This window comes from Amyelois transitella, chromosome Z (genome assembly GCF_032362555.1).
Source record: "Amyelois transitella isolate CPQ chromosome Z, ilAmyTran1.1, whole genome shotgun sequence".
Lineage (NCBI taxonomy): Eukaryota > Metazoa > Arthropoda > Insecta > Lepidoptera > Pyralidae > Amyelois > Amyelois transitella.
In genome coordinates, this window is record NC_083535.1 from 8,657,121 (window position 1) to 8,677,967 (window position 20,847).

A 20,847-nucleotide genomic window follows, 5' to 3' on the forward strand; every position below is an offset into this window, starting at 1 on the left:
ACGAGTATTGATATGGTAATTTATATTTACAAAATAATTTGTCGATGAATGTCCAACCCATTGGTCATCTAATTGAACTTTTAGTTCAAATTAACATGATATCAAGTAGTCAAATTTTTTTGAAACTCTATCAAACGTAATACCCGTGACCTTTGCAGACAAAATCCAAGACGCGGTTTTCGCTCATCCTTGTGCAAACCTACTCTTTCTGGGAACAAATGTTGTCCCGCCGGATCCAGGTTGAAGGAGTTGACAGAAAATATCTAAAGCTAGGATGAAAACCGAGGATACCTGATAGATTTGTAAATGTCAAATAAATGACAAAACTGTTATGTACTATTCAAAATTTGTAACTTCCTTCCCTTCCGTCCTGCGTCTTGTGTCGCTTGTCAATAAAGATTCGTCGTTAATTCTGTTGTTTTAATTGACCTGATGGTCTTTGGTATTAATATAAAAAGGGCTGATATAAAAAGGGAATAGCCAAAAAACGTTCTCTTTGGCCTCGAATTATAACCGCGGAGGGAACCAATACGATGATAAATAAATGAGAAAAACAGGTTACCAATAGTAGTCGTGATAACTTCTTTATCAAATATGATTAAAAACTTAATTTAATAATTCAGGGAGCGCTGACCTGATCTTATCGGTCTTGCTTGTGATATGTACTTCGCAGCTGACCGCATTTGACATTATCTCTATGCAGATGCTGCCCGTTCATTTATGTATATTACATATAGATGATAAACTTATCAGATAAAAAGAGCATATTTCTACATTTAGGAAACAACTTAAAGATAAAAGTACTAAATAAGTGGGTATCAATAAGCGGCCGATTGTATTACATCCGTAAGAAACGATAAAATAAATAATATTGAAAGATTTTCAGAAGAAAATTAACAGGATTGCGCAATTAGACAAAAGAACCAACAAGTTACCCTTCTAGTCCACAAAATCATTGAAATGTTTGCTCTTTTATCTTTGTCAATCAATCCATTCGCAAACTATATCGCACGTCGCGATAACTTTTTTTGGTCATGGACAGTTTTAACTGTGCCCGATTGTAAAGTTCCACTCCGAGTCTCTTTACGACGGTTCTGCTCGTAACAGAATGATTGCACTGAGCTTTTCACAGTAAAATGCAATAAGTTTAAAAGGAATTGACGTGACACGAATCACCAATGTAGGTATCACTATCCTGCGAGATTACTGTATACTTACTAACACGTGCTTCTGAATTTTGTTTTCTATTTTTACTACGCTTTTATTAGCTTGTTTATTTAATACTCACTTTTGATACAATTTATCTGAAAAGATACAAAAATTTAGTTACTGCATCTGACTGATTTGACATACAACGTACTTACAGCCGAACATACTTAACCAAGGCATTTGAAAATTGATGCACTAGGAGAGAGTATTCCTGAAATTTTAGGCAATAATTTTACTGAGAGCTGTAGCGTATTCTACTGTATATATTCTTCAAAAATTGGCATTGGTTTTGAATTAATATTTCCGGTCACATGTTGGTCACAAAGGTACTACTTCTGGGTCGTGGTCACAGTTGCACCTCGTACCATCTTTATAGCGTTATTGAAAAAAAAAAAGTACGAAGGTGAAGTAGATTCATAATTTTTCTGGATTTTTATGTACTTACCTAGTAAAATATTGTAAAACCTACTACGAAACAGTTTTGTAAACTCACGATGAGCAGAAGTAAAACAATGGTCTAAACGTTTCGAACGCTGGGAAAATTTTCGAAACAACAAAATTAACAATGTGAATACGTATGCAATCAGCGACATACGAGTATCATTGTCAGAGATTTTACTTTTAGATCGCCGCTGGTTTCTGTAATGGTTTATGTACATAATGCTCACCACCACACATAGTGCTCCGGGCCTCATAGATTTTAAAGCACATAATATATCTTTCCTTTGAATCGAATGATCCATTAATTCAAGCTTGAAAATGATCAATGTGCAAACATTTAGACGTTATGTAGTTTGCCGTATGTTTGAACTAACGAGTTTCAGAAGAAACATATCAGTAAATAACATCTCTTTTTATACCTACGTAGTTAATGCCATGTTAACCTCTTCTTGTTATTATATTTGGGGCAAAAATTATCCTGATATCAGGATCCGGAGGTCAAACTTCACTTCTTGTTGTTACATTTCAGGATTGTGGTTAGAGACGCCCTGATGGTCTTCGCAAGGGGGATGCAACCGGGATGGAAGAGGATTTTCTGTTTCTGAAATAGGTAAGATGATTAATGACGGCCTTTGTAGCGCAGCGGTATTACGTACGGCATACGCTTGTCTGTGACACTGGAGGTCCCGGGTTCGAATGCCGGTCAGGGCATGATGAGAAACGAACTTTCTCCGATTGGTCTGGGTCTTGGATGTTTATCTATTTAAGTATTTAGTATAAATATATAGTATCGTTGAGTGAGTATCTCGTAATACAAGTCCCGAACTAACTTCGAGGCTAACTCAATCTGTGTTATTTGTCCCGTATATATTTATTTATTTATTTATCTATTATTTTTGGCAAAATATCGTTATAAAAGGAGTACAGATTTAATTACAAAAAAAAATATCGTTCAACAACAGTGTATCACTACATAATACATAAAATCAAACCCAAAAGGAGATGCGGAGTGATGACAGCTTTTCACATGCCACGATCACTACATACTTATTTTGCTTCATACACATTATATTACCTGAATTTCGGGACTGTGACCATTCTTTATTCGTAAATAAAGCAAACTTCGTTTCGGAAAGTGCTTTTATTTTGGAGCTTAGTAACATTATGCATGCAGCGTGACTAGCAACGAAGCTTCGCTTTATTTCCTTCCACACGAAGAAGAATGGTTGCATTGATGTCATAATTCTAAGCCAAGATAGCTGGTCAATTTCGTACACTGGATCTATGCCAGGCTCGCAAGACAAAACGTTAAAGTTTTGTTCGTTCTTTACATGAAAATGTATGTTTAATTCATTACATGAATGATATACGATACATATTCGGTATTAATCTGTATTTTTAATACAAGACTTTTTTGAAACAAACACAGATAATAAAAATTATTCATTTATGACTAAGTATTTTTTACTTTTAGCATTGAGCCGCCCATTCTACTGTAGTTCTATCTATACAAGACATTTTAAATAAAAATAAATAAACTACCCACTGACACCAACACTCAGATTATTATTTAACAAAGATATTAGACTCTAATTAAGGTTTATTAGATAATTTATCAGCTCGGGTTTAATTATACACCTGTCAGCGGCCTCGAATATGGAGGTATACGTAAAATTCGAGCTCTACTTACAGGCAAGCCAACAAAACCTTTTCCTCAATTAAGCAATTTGTGTGGGCATAAATTCGACTAGTGTATCGGATTTGTAACAGTTCCTTTTCAGACAATACTGAATTTTATAGTGATTGCAATGTAATTACAATTTGGGTAAATTAAATATTCAACGAAGAAACCATTGAACGACTTATACTAACATTGCGATACATCTACGATGAGCGCCCATTTATATGGCTTCCTTATAAAGCCACCGCTTATGACGTCATCCCGAAAGACTCCTTTGTTTGATCAACTAAGAAAATAGGTATGCGGCACCCGACCCTCTTTTTTATGCTCATCTATTTCGCCCCAATATTTTATTCAAACATCAACTTGGGAAAACTATTAAAGTCAGGAGATTGTCGCCGAAATCAATCTTAACCTGTAACTTTTCCAGATTTCGCGACACAAATAATGGGGCTCTGAATATCAAATGGACTTCTTCACCTTTCAAACCGCCATACTGTAAGTTTACCGACTTAAATAAGGCCTTATTCCAGATAAGCAGAAACTATAAAAAGCAGCTGAAGAGCGTAGTTTTGTTTGAATTTATAAGATACTTAGCACCGAAAGGTTAATCGGAAGAGGTTAATCGCAGGACATTTTCTTGTTTTAATTTTTTTTCTTTTAAAGATCTACGGGTCAAATTGCACAGATTGAGTTAGCCTCGAAGTAAATTCGAAACATGTGTTGCGAGATACTAACTCAGCTATACTATATTTTATAGTATATAGAACCGGAAAGTTGGTAACACCATGGGTGGTGATGGGATAGTGATTCCATAATTTTATACAAAACTTGCAAACTCCGTAGCGAACTTGTCTACAGCAGTGGACTTGCAGCTTAACTCTGCCAACTCAAATGATTCCAGTGCGCCCCGGTCTACGGTGGCTCCTACTGTGCAATTAAGTGTTTCGGCTTTCATTGCGAGAAACTTCAAATCACTTCTTTGAATACACTTCAAATTTTGTGTTTCGAAACCCCGGGAACTTTGAACCCGTATTTATATTTTGGCAGTGTCGATTTTCTTCTGAAAATGTTCAGTAAACAAGATTACGTACTTAGTAATTTACTAGTTTGAATGGGGCTACGAGTGCCCCTTTCAGAGATTTCAGTATTTGAAAACAAGAACTTGAATATTGTTTTATTATCTTCTCGGGCGATTTAATTTATTTATATGACACCGAAATAAGTAAAAACAAGTTCTTATTTCAGAACTAGCTTCCCCCCGCGACTCCGTCCGCGCGCATGTCGATCTTCGCGTGGATGGTTTATTTCTCCATTTTGAGTTACTCTGATAATGACATCTTATAAAAACCTATCTATTGGATCCAATTACGGCTAGGCCTATTATAATTAAGGAAATCCCTCTATTGAGCTACTGCTGTTGAGTTCTCATTCTGTAGTAAGTATCAAAAAATAAGAATGAAGCTACATTGATTCCCATCAAGCTGAAAATGAGTATAATTGTTTAAAACACATTCAAAAGCATTATTTCAAAAATTCCCCATGATTCCGGTTTAAGGAATAAAATTACCCAAGGTCAAAGGTAAAAAATGGGTTTTTCACGATTTTCTTCAAAACGGTAAGTTTTATCGGAAAATTACCTCAGACATAGATTGTAGATCATAAAGTTATCTATAAAAAGGAATCAATTAAGCTACCGTTTCTGAGATATAACGATGCAAAAAGTTGCAAGCGTCATAATATGCATAAGCACGTCTCGTATATACTCTGTGTATAAGAAAAAATATTGTTCTGTCGGTAATTTTAACTTGAATTCAAAATATACATAAGTAGGTATAATGAAACCCAGTGCCTTCATTTATACTGTAGTGAAACCTTGAGACAACATCTGTCTCTCTGTTTAATTGTATGCGTGGCTAGGGTCGTATACCTGCTTTATCTCAGAATGCTCAACACATGAAATACCGTTAGTCTTTAATAATAGTAATCCTTGCGGGGATACCGTTGACGGCTATGGACACCACGGCCTCTCATGCCCTAGGAGTGCCGGGCGTTTAGGGCGCCATGCCGCCCTAAATAATATAATCCTCCGTGCTCTTGCCACCATCCATGTTCCAGCCGTTCTAGAACCAAACGGTCTGGCTCGGGATGATGGCAAGAGACCGGATGGTATGACTTTGGTACCCTGGAGATTGGGGCGGCCTTTGGTGTGGAATGCTACTTGTGTCGACACACTTGCGCCGTCTCATCTTCAGGTTACTAAATCTAAGGCCGGTTCTGCTTCATATGAGGCAAAAAACCTCAAAAGGCGCAAATATGTAGGTATCGGTAATACCTATACTTTTGAACCTTTTGGGGTAGAAACTCTGGGACCGGGGGCCTATCTGCCCATCAGCTTTTCCGACAATTGTCGAAAAAGCTGATTGAGGTATCTCTTGACCGGAGGGCTGGAAATTATGTGGCTCAGAGAATCAGCATTGCCATTCAAATTAGCAACGCTGCCAGCCTTCTGGGCACACTCCCACATGTTGATACTATGCAGGGACTGTACAATTTATAAATTAAATTTTAGTTTGTAGTCATTTTTTTTCTTTCTTTTTATAAGTAGTTTTAGTTTTAATTTGATTTTATTGTAATCTCTATTATTGTCCTAAGATGATTTCCTTCACTTAAGGTTATTCTAATTTTTTAAAATAATAAATGCGAAAGTTAGTCTTGAGTGCCACTGCGTAGTGAAAACACGTGTTTATTCTAACCTATTTCAGACTTTTTCAAGTTTAATAATAAAAATGTTTATAAAAACGCGCTAATAGTACACTGCCTCAGAGGTTGCGTGGAAACGTGTGCATATTATGACGCTTGCAACTTTTTGCATCGTTATATCTCAGAAACGGTAGCTTTATTGAAAAAAAATATTGATACCTTTTTTATAGATAACTTTATGATCTATAATTCATGTCTGAGGTAATTTTCCGATTTGAAAAACTTACCATTTTGAAGAAAATTGCGAAACACCCATTTTGACCTTTGACCATGGGTAAATTTTTTTCCTTAAACCGGAATCATTGGGAATTTTGAAATAATGCTTTTGATTGTGTTTTAAACAATTATACTGATTTTCAGCTTGATGGGTTGTAATCTAGCTTCGAATGTCTAGATTGACCGGACTATTTTTTTCATAGTAATTAGTAGCGGCCCGCGTGTGCAAGCAAGTGTGCGTGGTTCAAGCTAAATCCGACTTTCGACCGGCGCTACAGTTACGGCGCTGAATCCACTGCGGGTAACGTTACGTGTGTTCGCGATTCTACAGAACAACGTCTATGGATAAACTGAAAAATTAAGTTTTTTTTTCTTCGTATTTTTCCAGGATAAAAAGTATCCTATTTTATGCCCAGGATAATAAGGTATAATTATACCAAGTTTCATCAAAATCGAACCGTTAGTTTTCACGTGATGCCTGAACATACAGACAGACAGACAAAAATTTTTTTAATCACATATTTGTGTTTGGTATCGATCCAGTAACACCCCCTGCTATTTAGTTTTTCAATATTTTCAATGTACAGAATTGACCCTTCTACAGATTTATTATATGTATAGATCCGTAAATCTTACGTATGTTGTGCTAATAAAATACTAAACTCCTATTAACCTGTGACTTCCTTTCATCTTCATAAGCCACTGGAGACAAACTTTAATTTTGGCAGCATGTTAAGTTCTCCCCGGGCTCTTCTCCAGAAATATGAGGATACATCTGACTCCAGGAGTCACGCTACATTTACTTGAATGCCAAAAATTAATTTGTGCCTTTGACCTATTATATTAAATTGGCCAAAGATCATTAGGACAAAATAATTTATGCGCAAAAACTGACTCAGTTTTCTCTTTGTTAAATAATACGAGAATGAGTAAAAGTAAAATAGCCAAACTAAATACACGAATAACAAATAAAATTTGTTCCTGTGCGAAGCTATGTCGTACCAATGGCCAGTATTGAAATAACGAAAGTCAGCTTATGCGCAGCGTAACATTTAACTTATTTACCAAAGGTTCCGTACGTAGTTCATGTCTTTACCCTAATGTGCCTTTACATTTCTTTTTTTTTAATGAATCTTACCTCGCCCGTATTGATTGTTAAACCTTAAAAAAATCATTTCTCGTTGTCAATATCAAAAACATTTGTAGCTTGGCGCAGCTTACAGATTTTTCCCCACTTTCTACAATGAACATCGGTAGTACATCACCAGCACAGGTTCAAATCCTACCTTAAGCTGAAAAAGAAAAGGAATTATATCTATCTGTAGCGTCGTGCACATTACTGATTTTTTCTCACTGATTAAGATTGATCTGGTCATGGACGTTGCAGTTAAAGATCAGGTTTAAGTACATTGAATGATACTGTGTCAAAATTGTTTAGTAAGGATGAAAAGACGAAATGCTACTGTCATTTAAATATGCGTTATAAGCGCCAACAAGTTTTGCATTCAAAATACTCTTTGTTTAGATGAAGAAGTTTCGCTTTACAGTACAGCTTCAGACTTCTCTAGCTGGAACCCTAAAAGTAGTTACAATAGCAACGATTTCCGTAAAATGCGTCTGATCCGTCGCCGGGTAATATAGAAAAATGCTGAATAGCCACTCGGCCGCGCTCCATGGCCGCTGGAACTCTTACTAGCTGTTTGTACTTGACGTTTATTGCTTTTATATTTTACGAGTACAAGACCTACTTGTTAAATGCTAGGGAACAGTATAGGTAGGGCTTTTAGCTTTATAACTTTATCGTAGAATTTATGTGATCAGCAACACGTTGGCTTTGTCGCACCCTATCACTAGTCTCGTGTGGTTCTCAGCAGTTCAAAAAAGGACAAACTATCTCTTTCCTAAGAATGTAGTGAAATTGAGTAAATAAAGAAATAAGCACATTGAACTAGTGTATATAATAAAATCTGTAAGTGCTAGTTTTTTCTTCTTGCAAAGGTCAATCTATAAGTATACGAGTAAGTCTTACGCTTAGGTTTTCTTCTGTAAGCAACCTGTAACTGTCTCTTACCTATTCCACGTAAGAGTATTGACTCTCTTTACTCCTAAAATATACAGATCTCAAATGTGCGTAAGATTTATTCCGTGTATTTTAGAAACAATTAACAGAGCAGGCGTAATTATCTACAACATTTTGTATATATTGTACTATCCAGGTATAAACTAAACGCATGTCGGTAGGTTACACTGCTATTATGATACCTAACAAACACTTACGTAATGGGTATCAGAATCTGTGTGTAGAAGCTTTGTCAAGCTTCCAGCAGTTCTCAAGTTTCCAAAATTTGCATTCCCCGCTCCGAACTAAGTTAAGCTGATTGAGATCATCGATACGATGTTTTTAAAGATTAGGTTGCCGTTGTCCTTACTGCTACTTTAAGTAGATGCACTATGATGAATATTGAACACATTTTGTGATCTAAAGCCTAACTAACCTTGTAATGAAAAATAAGTTTGTTTGTTCTCTCTAAAAACGTTATCCACTGTACTACTCTTCTTGAAATTTCGCGTATTAATTAAGTTCTCTCGGCACGTTAGGTATTTATTACCGGAACATCCCGTCGGTTTCTAAACTCTATTTTCTTGTATGTCCCTTAACCTGAATTTTCTTTAACCCGAGTCTCTTTCTCCGAGTGTCTAAAACAGTGTGGAAAAGGATGTAGGGTATCTTAAATACCCATTAGATACTATAATTCCCGTAGGATTTCCGTAAAACTTGAATTTCTTGGTACGTGGCGCTAAATTCGCGCAGGCGGAGTCGCGAGTAAAAGCTATAATAAACATGAAGTATGAAGTTTTCGCAAAGAACAAAGACAGCCTTTTGCATTTGCATACTTCTTTTGCTTCTTTAAAATAAATGAAATCACGGGTATTCCTGGAGGAATAGGCAGAGACTATTATTTCCATAACTGATAGCGATAACTTTCACTTGAAATGATCCCTGCATTTTCTTTAGCATCATCTGCTTTCATAACTGTCTTCATGCATGATCTTCGGTTTTCGGTCCTATTACCAAAATGTCCCCGATTTGATTAAAATTGGATTCGTTCTGGCAAAAAGTCAAGAGTAGGTACCCAAAACCGACGAGCTTGCATGAAGAGAGTTATGAATGTGAATTAAGCGAAAGAAATACGCAGGGATCGTGGCAAGTGGAAAGATGTGGTTCCCGCTTACCCCTTCGGGAAAGAGACGTTATTTTATGTATGTTTGTTTTTTCTTAGATTTCCCTAAATTCCCACGGGAGCGGACAAACGGGTCATTGTGCGTAAGAATTGTTGGGAAAAAGTTATCCAAAGCACTCTTTAAGCCTTTATGGGTACTGAGAAGATCATAAATACCTTTCATCCAGGAAAAAAAAAAACTGTTTCAGTAGTATTCGCGTTAATTGACAATTCATGAGCGAAGCCGCTGGCAAAAACTATTTCATAACAAAATTAAGAGCAAAAATACAAAAATCATCTACTTTATCAAAAAGGTGTTACATATTACTATGTTGAGAGTACTGTGAACTATGATTTTTCAGAGCCATGACTAGGCACATCCGTCTTAACGCGGACCAAATCTTAATCTTTTTACATGAGTGCTCAGAAAGGGAGTTCAACATGGAGGGTTATTGAATACCGGTTTCTTAATTTCAGTTTAACTTCAGAAGGTATATATAACAAAATGATGTACGAAATAACATAAAAATTTTAACCGTTGTTTTTGTTAAAATTCAAAGGGTCATTAGGATTATTTCCTTAAATTAAATTTACTGCAATTTATTAAGTAGTACAGCAGTTGTAAAATTTTTATATTGATTGGGTCATAAAGGTCAACTGTAAAATTTCTGGAATACTTTCCAAATCATAAATAGTGATTTGTTTATTTTATAATTTTGTACTATTTTCTTAGTACTGTGTAAATTTCTGTGCAATAAAGATATTACAAACAAACAAACATAAGTTCTCTTTTATATTGCTTTTTATTTCGGTGGCAGCTTCCTCTGTCTACACTCCGGGATGAATCATGACCATGATGATGTATATGTGTGGTTGCTGTCTACGAGCGAAAATGAATATTGTTAAGTAACAGAATGTAACTACGTTTTATAAAATATGTGTAGAAATATCGGTCCATATATGCGAAACATTTTATCTTAAATTTTTGCCGACACTGTGAAAAATTCCTGAAAAAATTTCAATGTATTTTTACGAAATGTCACTATTCGTTTTGTACCACATATTTTTTTGTATACAATTTTTCTGCAACTTTGTTTTCATTTTTTCTATCCCTACCTTTACTGTATTTTCGTTTTGTTTTTAGAAAAAGAATGAACTTTTCAGCCAACTAACTAAAATAATAATTATTAATAGATACATTCTTTAATGATTTCATTTTATTTCACACAAACAAAGAGCCTTAAAAAATAAAACCAAAGTGATGAATGATGACATAAAAGTACGTTTTTGAAAATTTTATCATTGAAGTTAATAATTTTTTAAATATTTTGCGAACACTACTAAAAAATTTCATTTATATATTAACACTACTAAAAAATTTCATTTATATACCTATAGTTCTAGTTATATTATTCAATTTGAATTAAACGTGTACAAATGCAGTATTTTATTAAATTTCATAAGTTTTATTTAATATATTGCTTTAAACAACAAAATATCGTTAAAATTTATTGATATTGACTTGACTCGATATTTTTTAGAATAAACTACGTACATAAAATTAAAACATTATGAAATTCAAACTGGTAAATGAAGTAAGACATACGCATAAGAATTAAATTAGTAATTCACTTTTTAAATTCTAACGTGTATCTGTAAAACATGCTTATTTTATTTTCATTGAAGTATACGTACTATTCAAAGAAATAGGATAATCCTTCTCTATTCGATAATATTCTAAGAACTCAATATAATACTAATGCTGGACTAAAAATAAAATACTATATTAAACCACCGCAAAAGCGCAAGGGAGTAAGTGCCGCGAGAGGGGAGCAACAAAAGAGGGAATATCCACCCCGCACCCCATACTCCGGGCGTGTTCCGTCAGTACTCCCTACGTCTCAGATTTGCTCACAGCATTCTATCGATTTAACGCTATTTTCAATAAAAATAACCTTTTTAAACACCTAAAAAGCATGTAATTATACTGATAAGTCGACACGAGTGGGCAACATGGCCAAAATGTCGATATTACGTGCAAAAATAGTTTATATTGTCGTGTTGTTGTCAAGAGTTTCTTTGATGTCGGCGCAGAGTTTTCCAGTTGAAAAAATTGCCGTTGGTAAGTACTTACAATAGAAGTTGTTTTTTATTTCCGCGTGTGTGTTTTAAATTTTAATATATACTCAAGAATTGTTTGTATTTTTTATTCCCCATTCATTATTTGTAGAAAGTTTTTCGATATTTAGACTCATAAAATTATTTAAAAATAAGATAAGATACAAATCTGTGCTACAAGTTATGTTTTTATTTCGGTATTTTTTTTAAATTGATTATACGCAGTGTTTGTTGCTTTTCGCATCGGCAAGTTTTCCTTTCGCACGTTCCGGCCCGAAGCGTCCACAGTGCATCGATTTTCTCTTTCTGTCTCAGTATACTTATCTCACTCTAACCATCACGCACAATTTAACAGCATATTATATACTAACGACCTGACTCGTCTTTGCATGGCTTCTATAGAATGTTGTGTACTATGAATAAAAAAAATCTATATTAATAGTAGGATCACTCTCACTGCCTTCGGCACGTTAGAATAAGACCACTTTATCTCGTTCCCATGGATGTCGTAAAAGGCGACTATGAGAATAGGCACATTTTCATTTAGTGCAAGAATTTGTGCTGATCTGGTAACGAAGGAAGAAAAAAGCATGCAAGCTGTTTCTTTTTTCATGCAGATTGAAAAAGTCAATTAAGGCAAAGGTTGTAAATGCGCTGGATATGTAGGCGATCCTTTTAAAATATGGTAACCCAAAAGTTACCTGAATGTATAAAAAAAAAACAACTTTAGTGGTTTTTCATTGAGGTTAATTTAATGTAACTATGCTTTTCCGGGAACATGGTAAATCGTCAAAACCCATTAGGAGCAGCTTGATAAGTATACGTTAAATGATTGAAGTAATAAATTTACGATTAATTACTGCATTTATGTTTATTATTATTTTCAAGTGATGGGCTTTCTTGTATTTCCAAAAAATCTATGAGGTGGATACTAAAATTGTCTAGTTAGATTTTTTAACCCCACAACTTTTTTTCATACGGATAGGCAGAGATTACGTCTTTCTATTTACCACAAAACTACTTTTTATGCATGCTCGTGGTGTTGGGTACACTTGGACGTTTTATTACATTAGAAATATTCCCTCTTTATCTAACTCGAAATACGTTTAATATTTGTATGTTTTGTTAAAAAATTAAAAACCATAACTTTTGCTTTAATAACTTGATTTGTCGGTAACTACTGAGCATAACTGATATTTTGCTGTTCATGTTCTCGGAATGTAGTTATTCCAAAATTTCTGTTTTCAAAATTAACGGAAAGTAAACTAGATTTTACATTCCACGCGGGCGCAGCTGCGGGTACAATCACTTCTTCCTCCTGGCTTTAGTCTCAGTTTCATCCTTATCACTCTGGAGAGATTCAAAATCAATGAATGAAAATGAATGAAGCGAAAGAAGAAAATATGCAAAGATGAGAGATTTTGTGCGTTTAAATCAACCTACTCGTATAAATAAATAAGAACATTGTTATCATCGTATTTTTCCTTGTTTTGTTTCCAATTGCTTGATTGCCCTGACAAAGATTTTGTTTTCGTTTTGTCCACGTCGGGTAACTGGTGCGCACCTGTTCACCCGTGGAACTATCCTAGACACTTAATTACAGGAGTTTCCAAATATTGCGTCCCAAACTTTGCACTACTGCAATAGGTCGCCATTTTCTTTTGTGACGTAATTAATTTCAAAGCAGTTGCAATTAGTATTAAACTATGAAGTACCTATTAAAATGACAGTTATTATAGTATACAGTATCTATAGTTTATATTATTTTTATAAATATTTAGTAAAAATACATACATACATATAATCACGTCTATATCCCTTGCAGGGTAGACAGAGCCAACAGTCTTGAAAAGACTGATTGGCCACGTTCAGCTGTTTGGTTTAATGATAGAATTGAGTAAAAATGATTGTGAAAAACAAATAACAGTTTTGGCTAAAGAGAACCTTATTTTATCTGTAAAGGGTTGAATGTCTCTTTATTATAAGTGCTTTGTTATTATATCACCGCACCGCGAACAATGACTTTATTAGAAGTAAAATATTCTTTAGAAATTCATAATCTTTTATGTAATTTAACGGGTTGAAATATTTTTCAGTTTACGGATTTATACACATATTATTTTTCTGTTGCATTTTTCTGTCAATTTGAGATGACAGAGTAAAATTAGCTAGCTCTATATAGATAGCCTAAAAAGTATACAGGTACATTAGATACATTCTCCGGTTGCGTCCTTCTTATAATAACCAATTACGGCAGTAGTAGTACGGTAGTAGCAAGTGGTAACTTGACCTCCTTGCGTTTTTCTTATAGATTTACCATAATACGTACGTGTATGTTATCAGTTCGACAGTAAAAAAAGGAAAAAAAAATATCATTCGGATGCGAGTCATATAAAACGCAGAAAGCTGACGTGTTACAACATTCTCTCCATATCTTATAAGCCGTCATATTTCTCCGAAGTATCTTCTGCATATCGTTCATAACCAAGAGATATGTTTTCGATGAATATTCCTCGCATATTGAGTTTCGTTGAAACAACGGCGAAAAGTTTTAACAATATTTGGGTAAAGTTGCCGACATTACAAGCCACCGAAGTATAGCCTCTGATGCTTTACGGAGCAGGCATTGTTACGGCTAACTTTTATACACGTGTTTCATACATATTACCTGTATTCAAAGACGTTCTTTTGACAGAAATAACTTAGTGATAAAAAGGCTCACACTGCCTTTGGAATGCTCAAATAAGGAGCCGGATGGACGAGTAAAGGATAGGATATATACAATAAAATTCAACAACTAGGTCCATTTTTTGTCCTTTAAAAATGGCAATAACTTTGTTTGTTTCCTGAAATTTAAGCAGTTTGGTGTTTTGAATTTCTTCACATTTATTCAGATTTAGATTTAGGCTTATGGTGAGGGAAGACATCGTGAGGAAACCTGCAAATTCCAGCAACTGGATGCGTAACCATGATACATTCAATACGATTTAGATTCCTCTGCAAAGGTTACGGAGATTGGATGGGAGTCGTTCGTGTCAAAAACTTAGGTACACACCCAATCCAGGATCCATGGTCAAAGGCATATCTAGGACTCCTAGGATGCGACTAGGACTAAAGCTAGGTAGAAGATGGTTTAGATTCAGATTTTACATTTATTTCTTGCTCCTTTTATTTTGAGGTTATTCTAGTAATAACATAATTATTTCAATAAATATATCGGTTCCTTCGAGAAAAATAAACGTCATTGTAAATTATTTAACTCCTAATAAAACAATTTATTCCTTTAATTTAGAAGTTATGACAAATACTAGCAGGGAACTGCAAGATGTAACAATTGCATAGTCGCTTCATAGTTCCAGAGAACTTGATGTCAAACTAATATCCATGCAACTGAGTTTTGGTTCAGTTAGTTCAAAGACAAGGCACGAGTTAGACCATTTGGGGATTTTATTGACTTAATGTGATATTAATTGTGACTAAAATTGCTTTAAAAAACTCTAAAATTTTCAAATATTCTAATAAGTTCAGACCTCAGATAGTATGATATCTTGCTTATCTCATTGCTGTTGATATTATGTCGAAATTACAAATTACTGTACTGAAATTACACCAAGTACTAAAAATTCAAAAGGAAACTGAAGGAAATCTTAAAATGTTATTTCATTACAAAATATTTATTTGTAACATTTTCTATTCACTACCAAGAAAATAGTGGGAAAGAAAAAAGTTACCTCGGAGAAAAATCTACAGCAAAATATTTTTAAACCGTCGTCGGTCGGAGTGAAGTTAAAGTGTGAAAGCTAATAAAAAGCAACCGAGGAGGCAATCGGATTCAACCTCTCTCCCACAGAAATCAGAATATAGCCCTATATTATTCTGATTTCTGTGCTTTCTTCCTAGAGTGTCTTCTTTACAATTTACCTTTGTTACAGATGTACTAACAAAAATCTAACCAACTAATCTAATCGTAAAAAAATATATACAGACCAAATTACATTCATTGACTTAGCCTCGATGTAAGTTTAAGACTTGTGTTAGGAGAAAGTTATTCAATAATACATACATACATATAATCACGTCTATATCCCTTGTGTGGTAGACAAAGCCAACAGTCTTGAAATGACTGATAGGCCACGTTCAGCTATTTGGCTTAAAGAAAGAATTCAGATTATATATAAATTATATACAAATATTAAACTATAGTGACAGGTTGCTAGCCCATCGCCTAAAAGAAGAATCTCAAGTTTATAAGCCTATCCTTTAGTCGCCTTTTACGACATCCATGGGAAAGAGATGGAGTGGTCCTATTATTTTTTCTATTGGTGCCGGGACTAATAATACGCATATGTTTTATAATAAATACTTACAAAAAATAAACATCCAAAACCAAGGCCAATTGGAATAAAGTCGTTGATGACCTGGCCGTGATTCAAACGTGGAAGCTTCTGTGCCACAGACAAGCGAATCTCCGCTGTGCCACAGAGGTCGCCAAACCGTTCGGTTTATATTTCCAACAGGTCATATCAGCAATGTTAAAATAATCAATAAAAGGTGAATTTGAAAATTGAGTAAAACGGGAGTCGGACCTATGATTTATGACAAAATTGACATAGTCAAAAACTATATTTCCACGCTACACAAGCCGCCTAATATATATCTTTTCCTCTTGGATCGGTTGATATTGTAATTACTTTTATAGACAGTGGTAGATCCGTCACTTTTCTTTTGGTATATTTTGGAACTACTAAAATTTAACTTGTGACCAGTACACTATATAAATTTGATAACTGGTGGTTCAACGTGTCAAGTTGCCATGGCACCCCCAGGGGTGTCCTTCAGGGAAGCCTTGGGTTCGGAATGTCTCTGAAGAGGAGCCCAGGATAAACCAAACCTCAGTGGATATATACGAAACAACTATCGTATGATCTCTACGACCCTGCGATGTTCAGCTTTCCACGAGATGAATTTCTCACCTCCAAAGCATTTTTGTAAACTTTCCACTCAAAAAGCAGTTATTTATTATGTGTGCCGATATAACTGTACAGCTTCGCACATATATTTATAATAGTGATATGAAAAACTAAGCCGACCAATTTAGAGTTTCAGTACAATTATAAGGCTGTATTAGTGACTTCTACGAGGATTTTAACATTTAACTTCCATTTATTTATGTGACATAAAATGTAATTACGTGAAGAATTCCCGTGTAAGCCCCTGGCTCGTGGCCAGTTTCCACCGCGTTAACTGTATAGAAGTTTGAAAATTATCTTCTCAGTAATAACGCAGTGTATAAAGTAAGGTGTTTATGACTTATGAAAAGTTAGCACTGGATAATGTACAGCGAATTTTAGTTGAGCTTTATTTTAAACCTCAACTTGAAATTTATGTTTTAAGTATTTTATGAAATAATGAAATTTGCGTACGTTTGTTGATTGATAGTAAACACGGAAACGGAAATTAACAGGACACTCGTACAAGTAATATAATAATCAATAAAAGTTAACTTGTATGTATGTGATACCTATATCAGATAATATTGATTCAATATCAATAAAACTATTCAAAATACCTAGTGCAAATTTTTGATACTTTTATTATAAACGTAGACAATTGCAGTTCGCTTTTATAGCAGACCTGCTGTGACAGTTGTCCAGCGGAGCGTGAAACATGGACAAAGCTGGCTCGCCCTACCCGTTGTATTACACATTTGTATCCTCAGTTAGTTTCCAGCTAAATTATTTAGTTACTTACTTGTTGCCCGCGACTTCGTTGTAAAGTTCACTAAATAGCGGATCATGGGAAATATAAAAAAAAATTGAAAAACTGCATCCATACAGCTTTCTTACTATTATTTCGTGGGATCTATCAACTGGATGTGTTATTATGATCCAAAATTAATTAGGTTATGGAAGTTGAACAGGAATCTTTTCGTGTAAAACCTGACTAACCCAATACGAGATCATCGTCAAAAGGCGCACTTCGGGCTCCTCTTCTACAGGTGTACAAAAATATCGCGTATACATAAAATATATAAAATAAGTACCTAACTTACATAGAGTTTTAAATGATCAGAAATTACCACTGAAACACCAATAAAAATACAAGTTATTTTAATCGATATAATATTCCTGAAACTGTTACCGCTGAAAGTATTTTTTATTATCTCTTGAGCTTAAAATGTTATCAACTTATAATGAAAGGCTTTATCATAGTAATCACTAGACTTTGAAGAAAATTGCAACGCTAAGCTTATCAACTAGGGTACGAAGTAGATAATACGGGCACATAATACTTTTATTACAAGGGTTTATGAAAAGAAATGGTCGTTAAAAATAAAAATAAAAGTCTGATAATATTAAAAGAAGAAAAAGTAAATTTAAGACATTGTGGTTCCCGGCAATGTCGTGTGGTTCCCGGCAATAGATAAAGAAAAATAATAGGACCATTCCGTCTCCTTACCATAGATGTCGTAAAAAGTAACTAAGGGATAGGCTTATAAACTTGGGATTCTTGTTTTAGGCAATAGGCTAGCAACCTGACATTATTTTAATCCATATACATATATCAGACAATTCCATATATAAAACACCTAAATATACATCCAAACAGCAGAATGTGGTCTTTCGGTCTTTTAAATACTTATGCCTCTGTCTACCCCGCAAGGGATACATACCATGACAATATGTATGTATGTTTGTATATATATAGGTTGCAGTCATAGCAAGTTGAAAGATTCAGTCTCTCCCTATCCTTTCGGGAAAGAGGCGCGTTTTTTATATATATAGTAGCTTCGAAAAGTGTCAGTTATGAAAATGATTCTTCACAAATTGATATCTTGATCAAACTGTAAAAGTTCTGTTTATTCTAGAAAATGTTACCTAGACGCGGTGTCGTAACTTTATTATGAGGAGATTAATACGAACTTTTTCATGTCAGCAAATGAGTTCTAAGCTAGTAGCGCATCTCGCCACGTTTACTCGCAGAGTTATATAAAACAAATATGTATTGCAATGATGAAACGTTTCGTACACTGATGCAAAAAGTCATTATTATCCTTCTGGAGTTTGTCTCAATTGCATTTTACGTTTATAATATACAAGATACAAACTTAACATGAAAGCAAGATGAACATGACAAAACTAAGAGGCTTCATTGTAAAAAACAACGCATAAATAACCGATGCATATAGAACAACATTCTACCTTAAATTAATAAGAGTATAGTTATGAATACTTTAAAAAAATCTTTAAAATTAAAAATGATAACTACTTATTTGGAGCTTAGACTAAAATTATCAAAACTAATTTTAATTAGGACGTACTTCTTTTATAAAACTCATAATATACAGCTAAAAATATATATTTACGGAAAAGAAATCACTGTCCTTACACATACAAAAATATATAGTAATACCAGTAGAAAGAATTGACGTTGCAAATGGAAGAAATATTGTTGGAAATCGAGCCTCAGAATGGCTCTTAGGACATAATGTTCGACCGCTGGCTGTGAAAAAAGACATAGTGATAGTGGATACGTTCCTTTTGACACCCCGTATCAATTTCTTTTGTTTCTGCGTGAATCTGAGATCTCCAGACTAACTTAGCGTTAGACGTTAGCTAGTCACGGGAATTCTACTAACACTTGTCTGTATTTTACGTAATTAAAATAGGGAAGTAACTTTGGTCTAGGCATATCGCGACTTCGTCACGTTATACTTATAGGTTTAAGTAAAGGATCCCGGTTACATACTCTCTGGATAGAAGCCTTTTGACTTTCAATTTATTCTAAACCAATGATTGCGAGTATTAATGATTTGGAATTAATCGATCTTAATTAATTTCCTAACAAGTCACATAATTTGAACATCGTGATTTTAAGATCATGAAAAGATTATCATGAAAATGTCTTATTTGATAAGAATGCTTATGAATGTTCTTATTCCAAGCAGAGTAAAATAGAACTAGGTACATATATGTAGAAGTAGGCGTAAATATAAAAATATTAAGCATACAGTTTTGTGAGAAAACTTTTAAGTGTCAATTATAAGTTATTTTCTATAGAAAGCAAAAATAGGGCAAAACTTTAATCAATTTTAGTTTGGTAAAGATAATCTAGTACTCCGTACACGTAACATACGCTTAAAGTACTCGTCAAAATACTTCTTTGAAAGACTATCGTAGAGTCTAAATATTTAGAGGCAACGAGAATAAAGTGGTCAGTGCGGATAGTGTTCGGTTTGGCTAGAAGGCACTGCACAAGGATAGTATTAAAGCCAACGGTCGTGGTTTCAGTGATTCAGATAAACGTTTTGCTCAGCACCCATATATCAAGTGGATGACGGTAGAAAAATACGGGTGGTTTTTCATTATGCCGATAGTTTCCTGCAGTTCTCGTTGAAAATTATTTTCGTCAACACTTACAGAAAAGACTTATAACGTATCACACATTTTGTAAAGGATTGTATTTAATCTAATTAATATTTTTTTTAACGTCAGCAACTTTAAATGAGGTAGATGGCGGCAGACGAATACGGGTGATTTTTCATTATACTGGTAAAGATATAGGATGAAGTATTCGGCCAATAGTTTTGGTGGCTAGCTGCAGATTTTGTTGTAAATTATTTCTTCTACTTACGTAAAAGGTCAAATCTTGTACATATGTTATGTCCGTTTGTCTTCATAATATTGGTAGGTATTTAAACCTCGTATAAGTAAAAATCATAATTTTGTTCAATAAGTGATTTGTCATAAATAATAAAGTTCAACCGGTTTATTGGAAGTTCTAGTTAAGACTCGATAAACATTACTAACATTACTGAATTGATACACTTATTTTTGAAATAATTCTTGATCAAAATGGTTATCTACTATTATTTATATTCATGCGGTTTCCGATCAAAAGAATTTCAAGTTTTTTATGTAGGTTGTACATAAAAAAGTCTGATTCTAAGACATACAAAGATTCACGTTCAAGAAAGCTACATAGAAATGTATTCTTTACATATTAAGGCAAACAGATGGAAACCCAAATTCCTCTATTTTTAAAATGGCGAGAAATGAAAATAGTTTTATCAAAATACTAAGTGGAAAACAAGTTTATTATTTTTCTAGCTCAAGTTACGTAATGCTGAAAGCTCCTTCACGGTGACAACCTCTTGGTAAAACTTTTAAAGTTTTAGTACAATATCTCGTCCTAATC

At 34.2% G+C, this 20,847-nt stretch overlaps 1 protein-coding gene across 1 annotated transcript in view; it reads left to right on the forward strand.

Annotated features, from left to right (window-relative positions):
- The first annotated feature begins 11,592 nt into the window (after nucleotides 1–11,592).
- The window catches only part of LOC106133852 (glutamate receptor 1), a 56,485-nt gene continuing 47,230 nt past the window's right edge, over nucleotides 11,593–20,847 (forward strand). Inside the window, exon 1 of the mRNA XM_013333698.2 lies at nucleotides 11,593–11,653. Coding sequence (XP_013189152.2) covers nucleotides 11,614–11,653 — 40 coding nt within the window. The 5' untranslated portion in view covers nucleotides 11,593–11,613. The remainder of the gene's footprint in view (nucleotides 11,654–20,847) is intronic.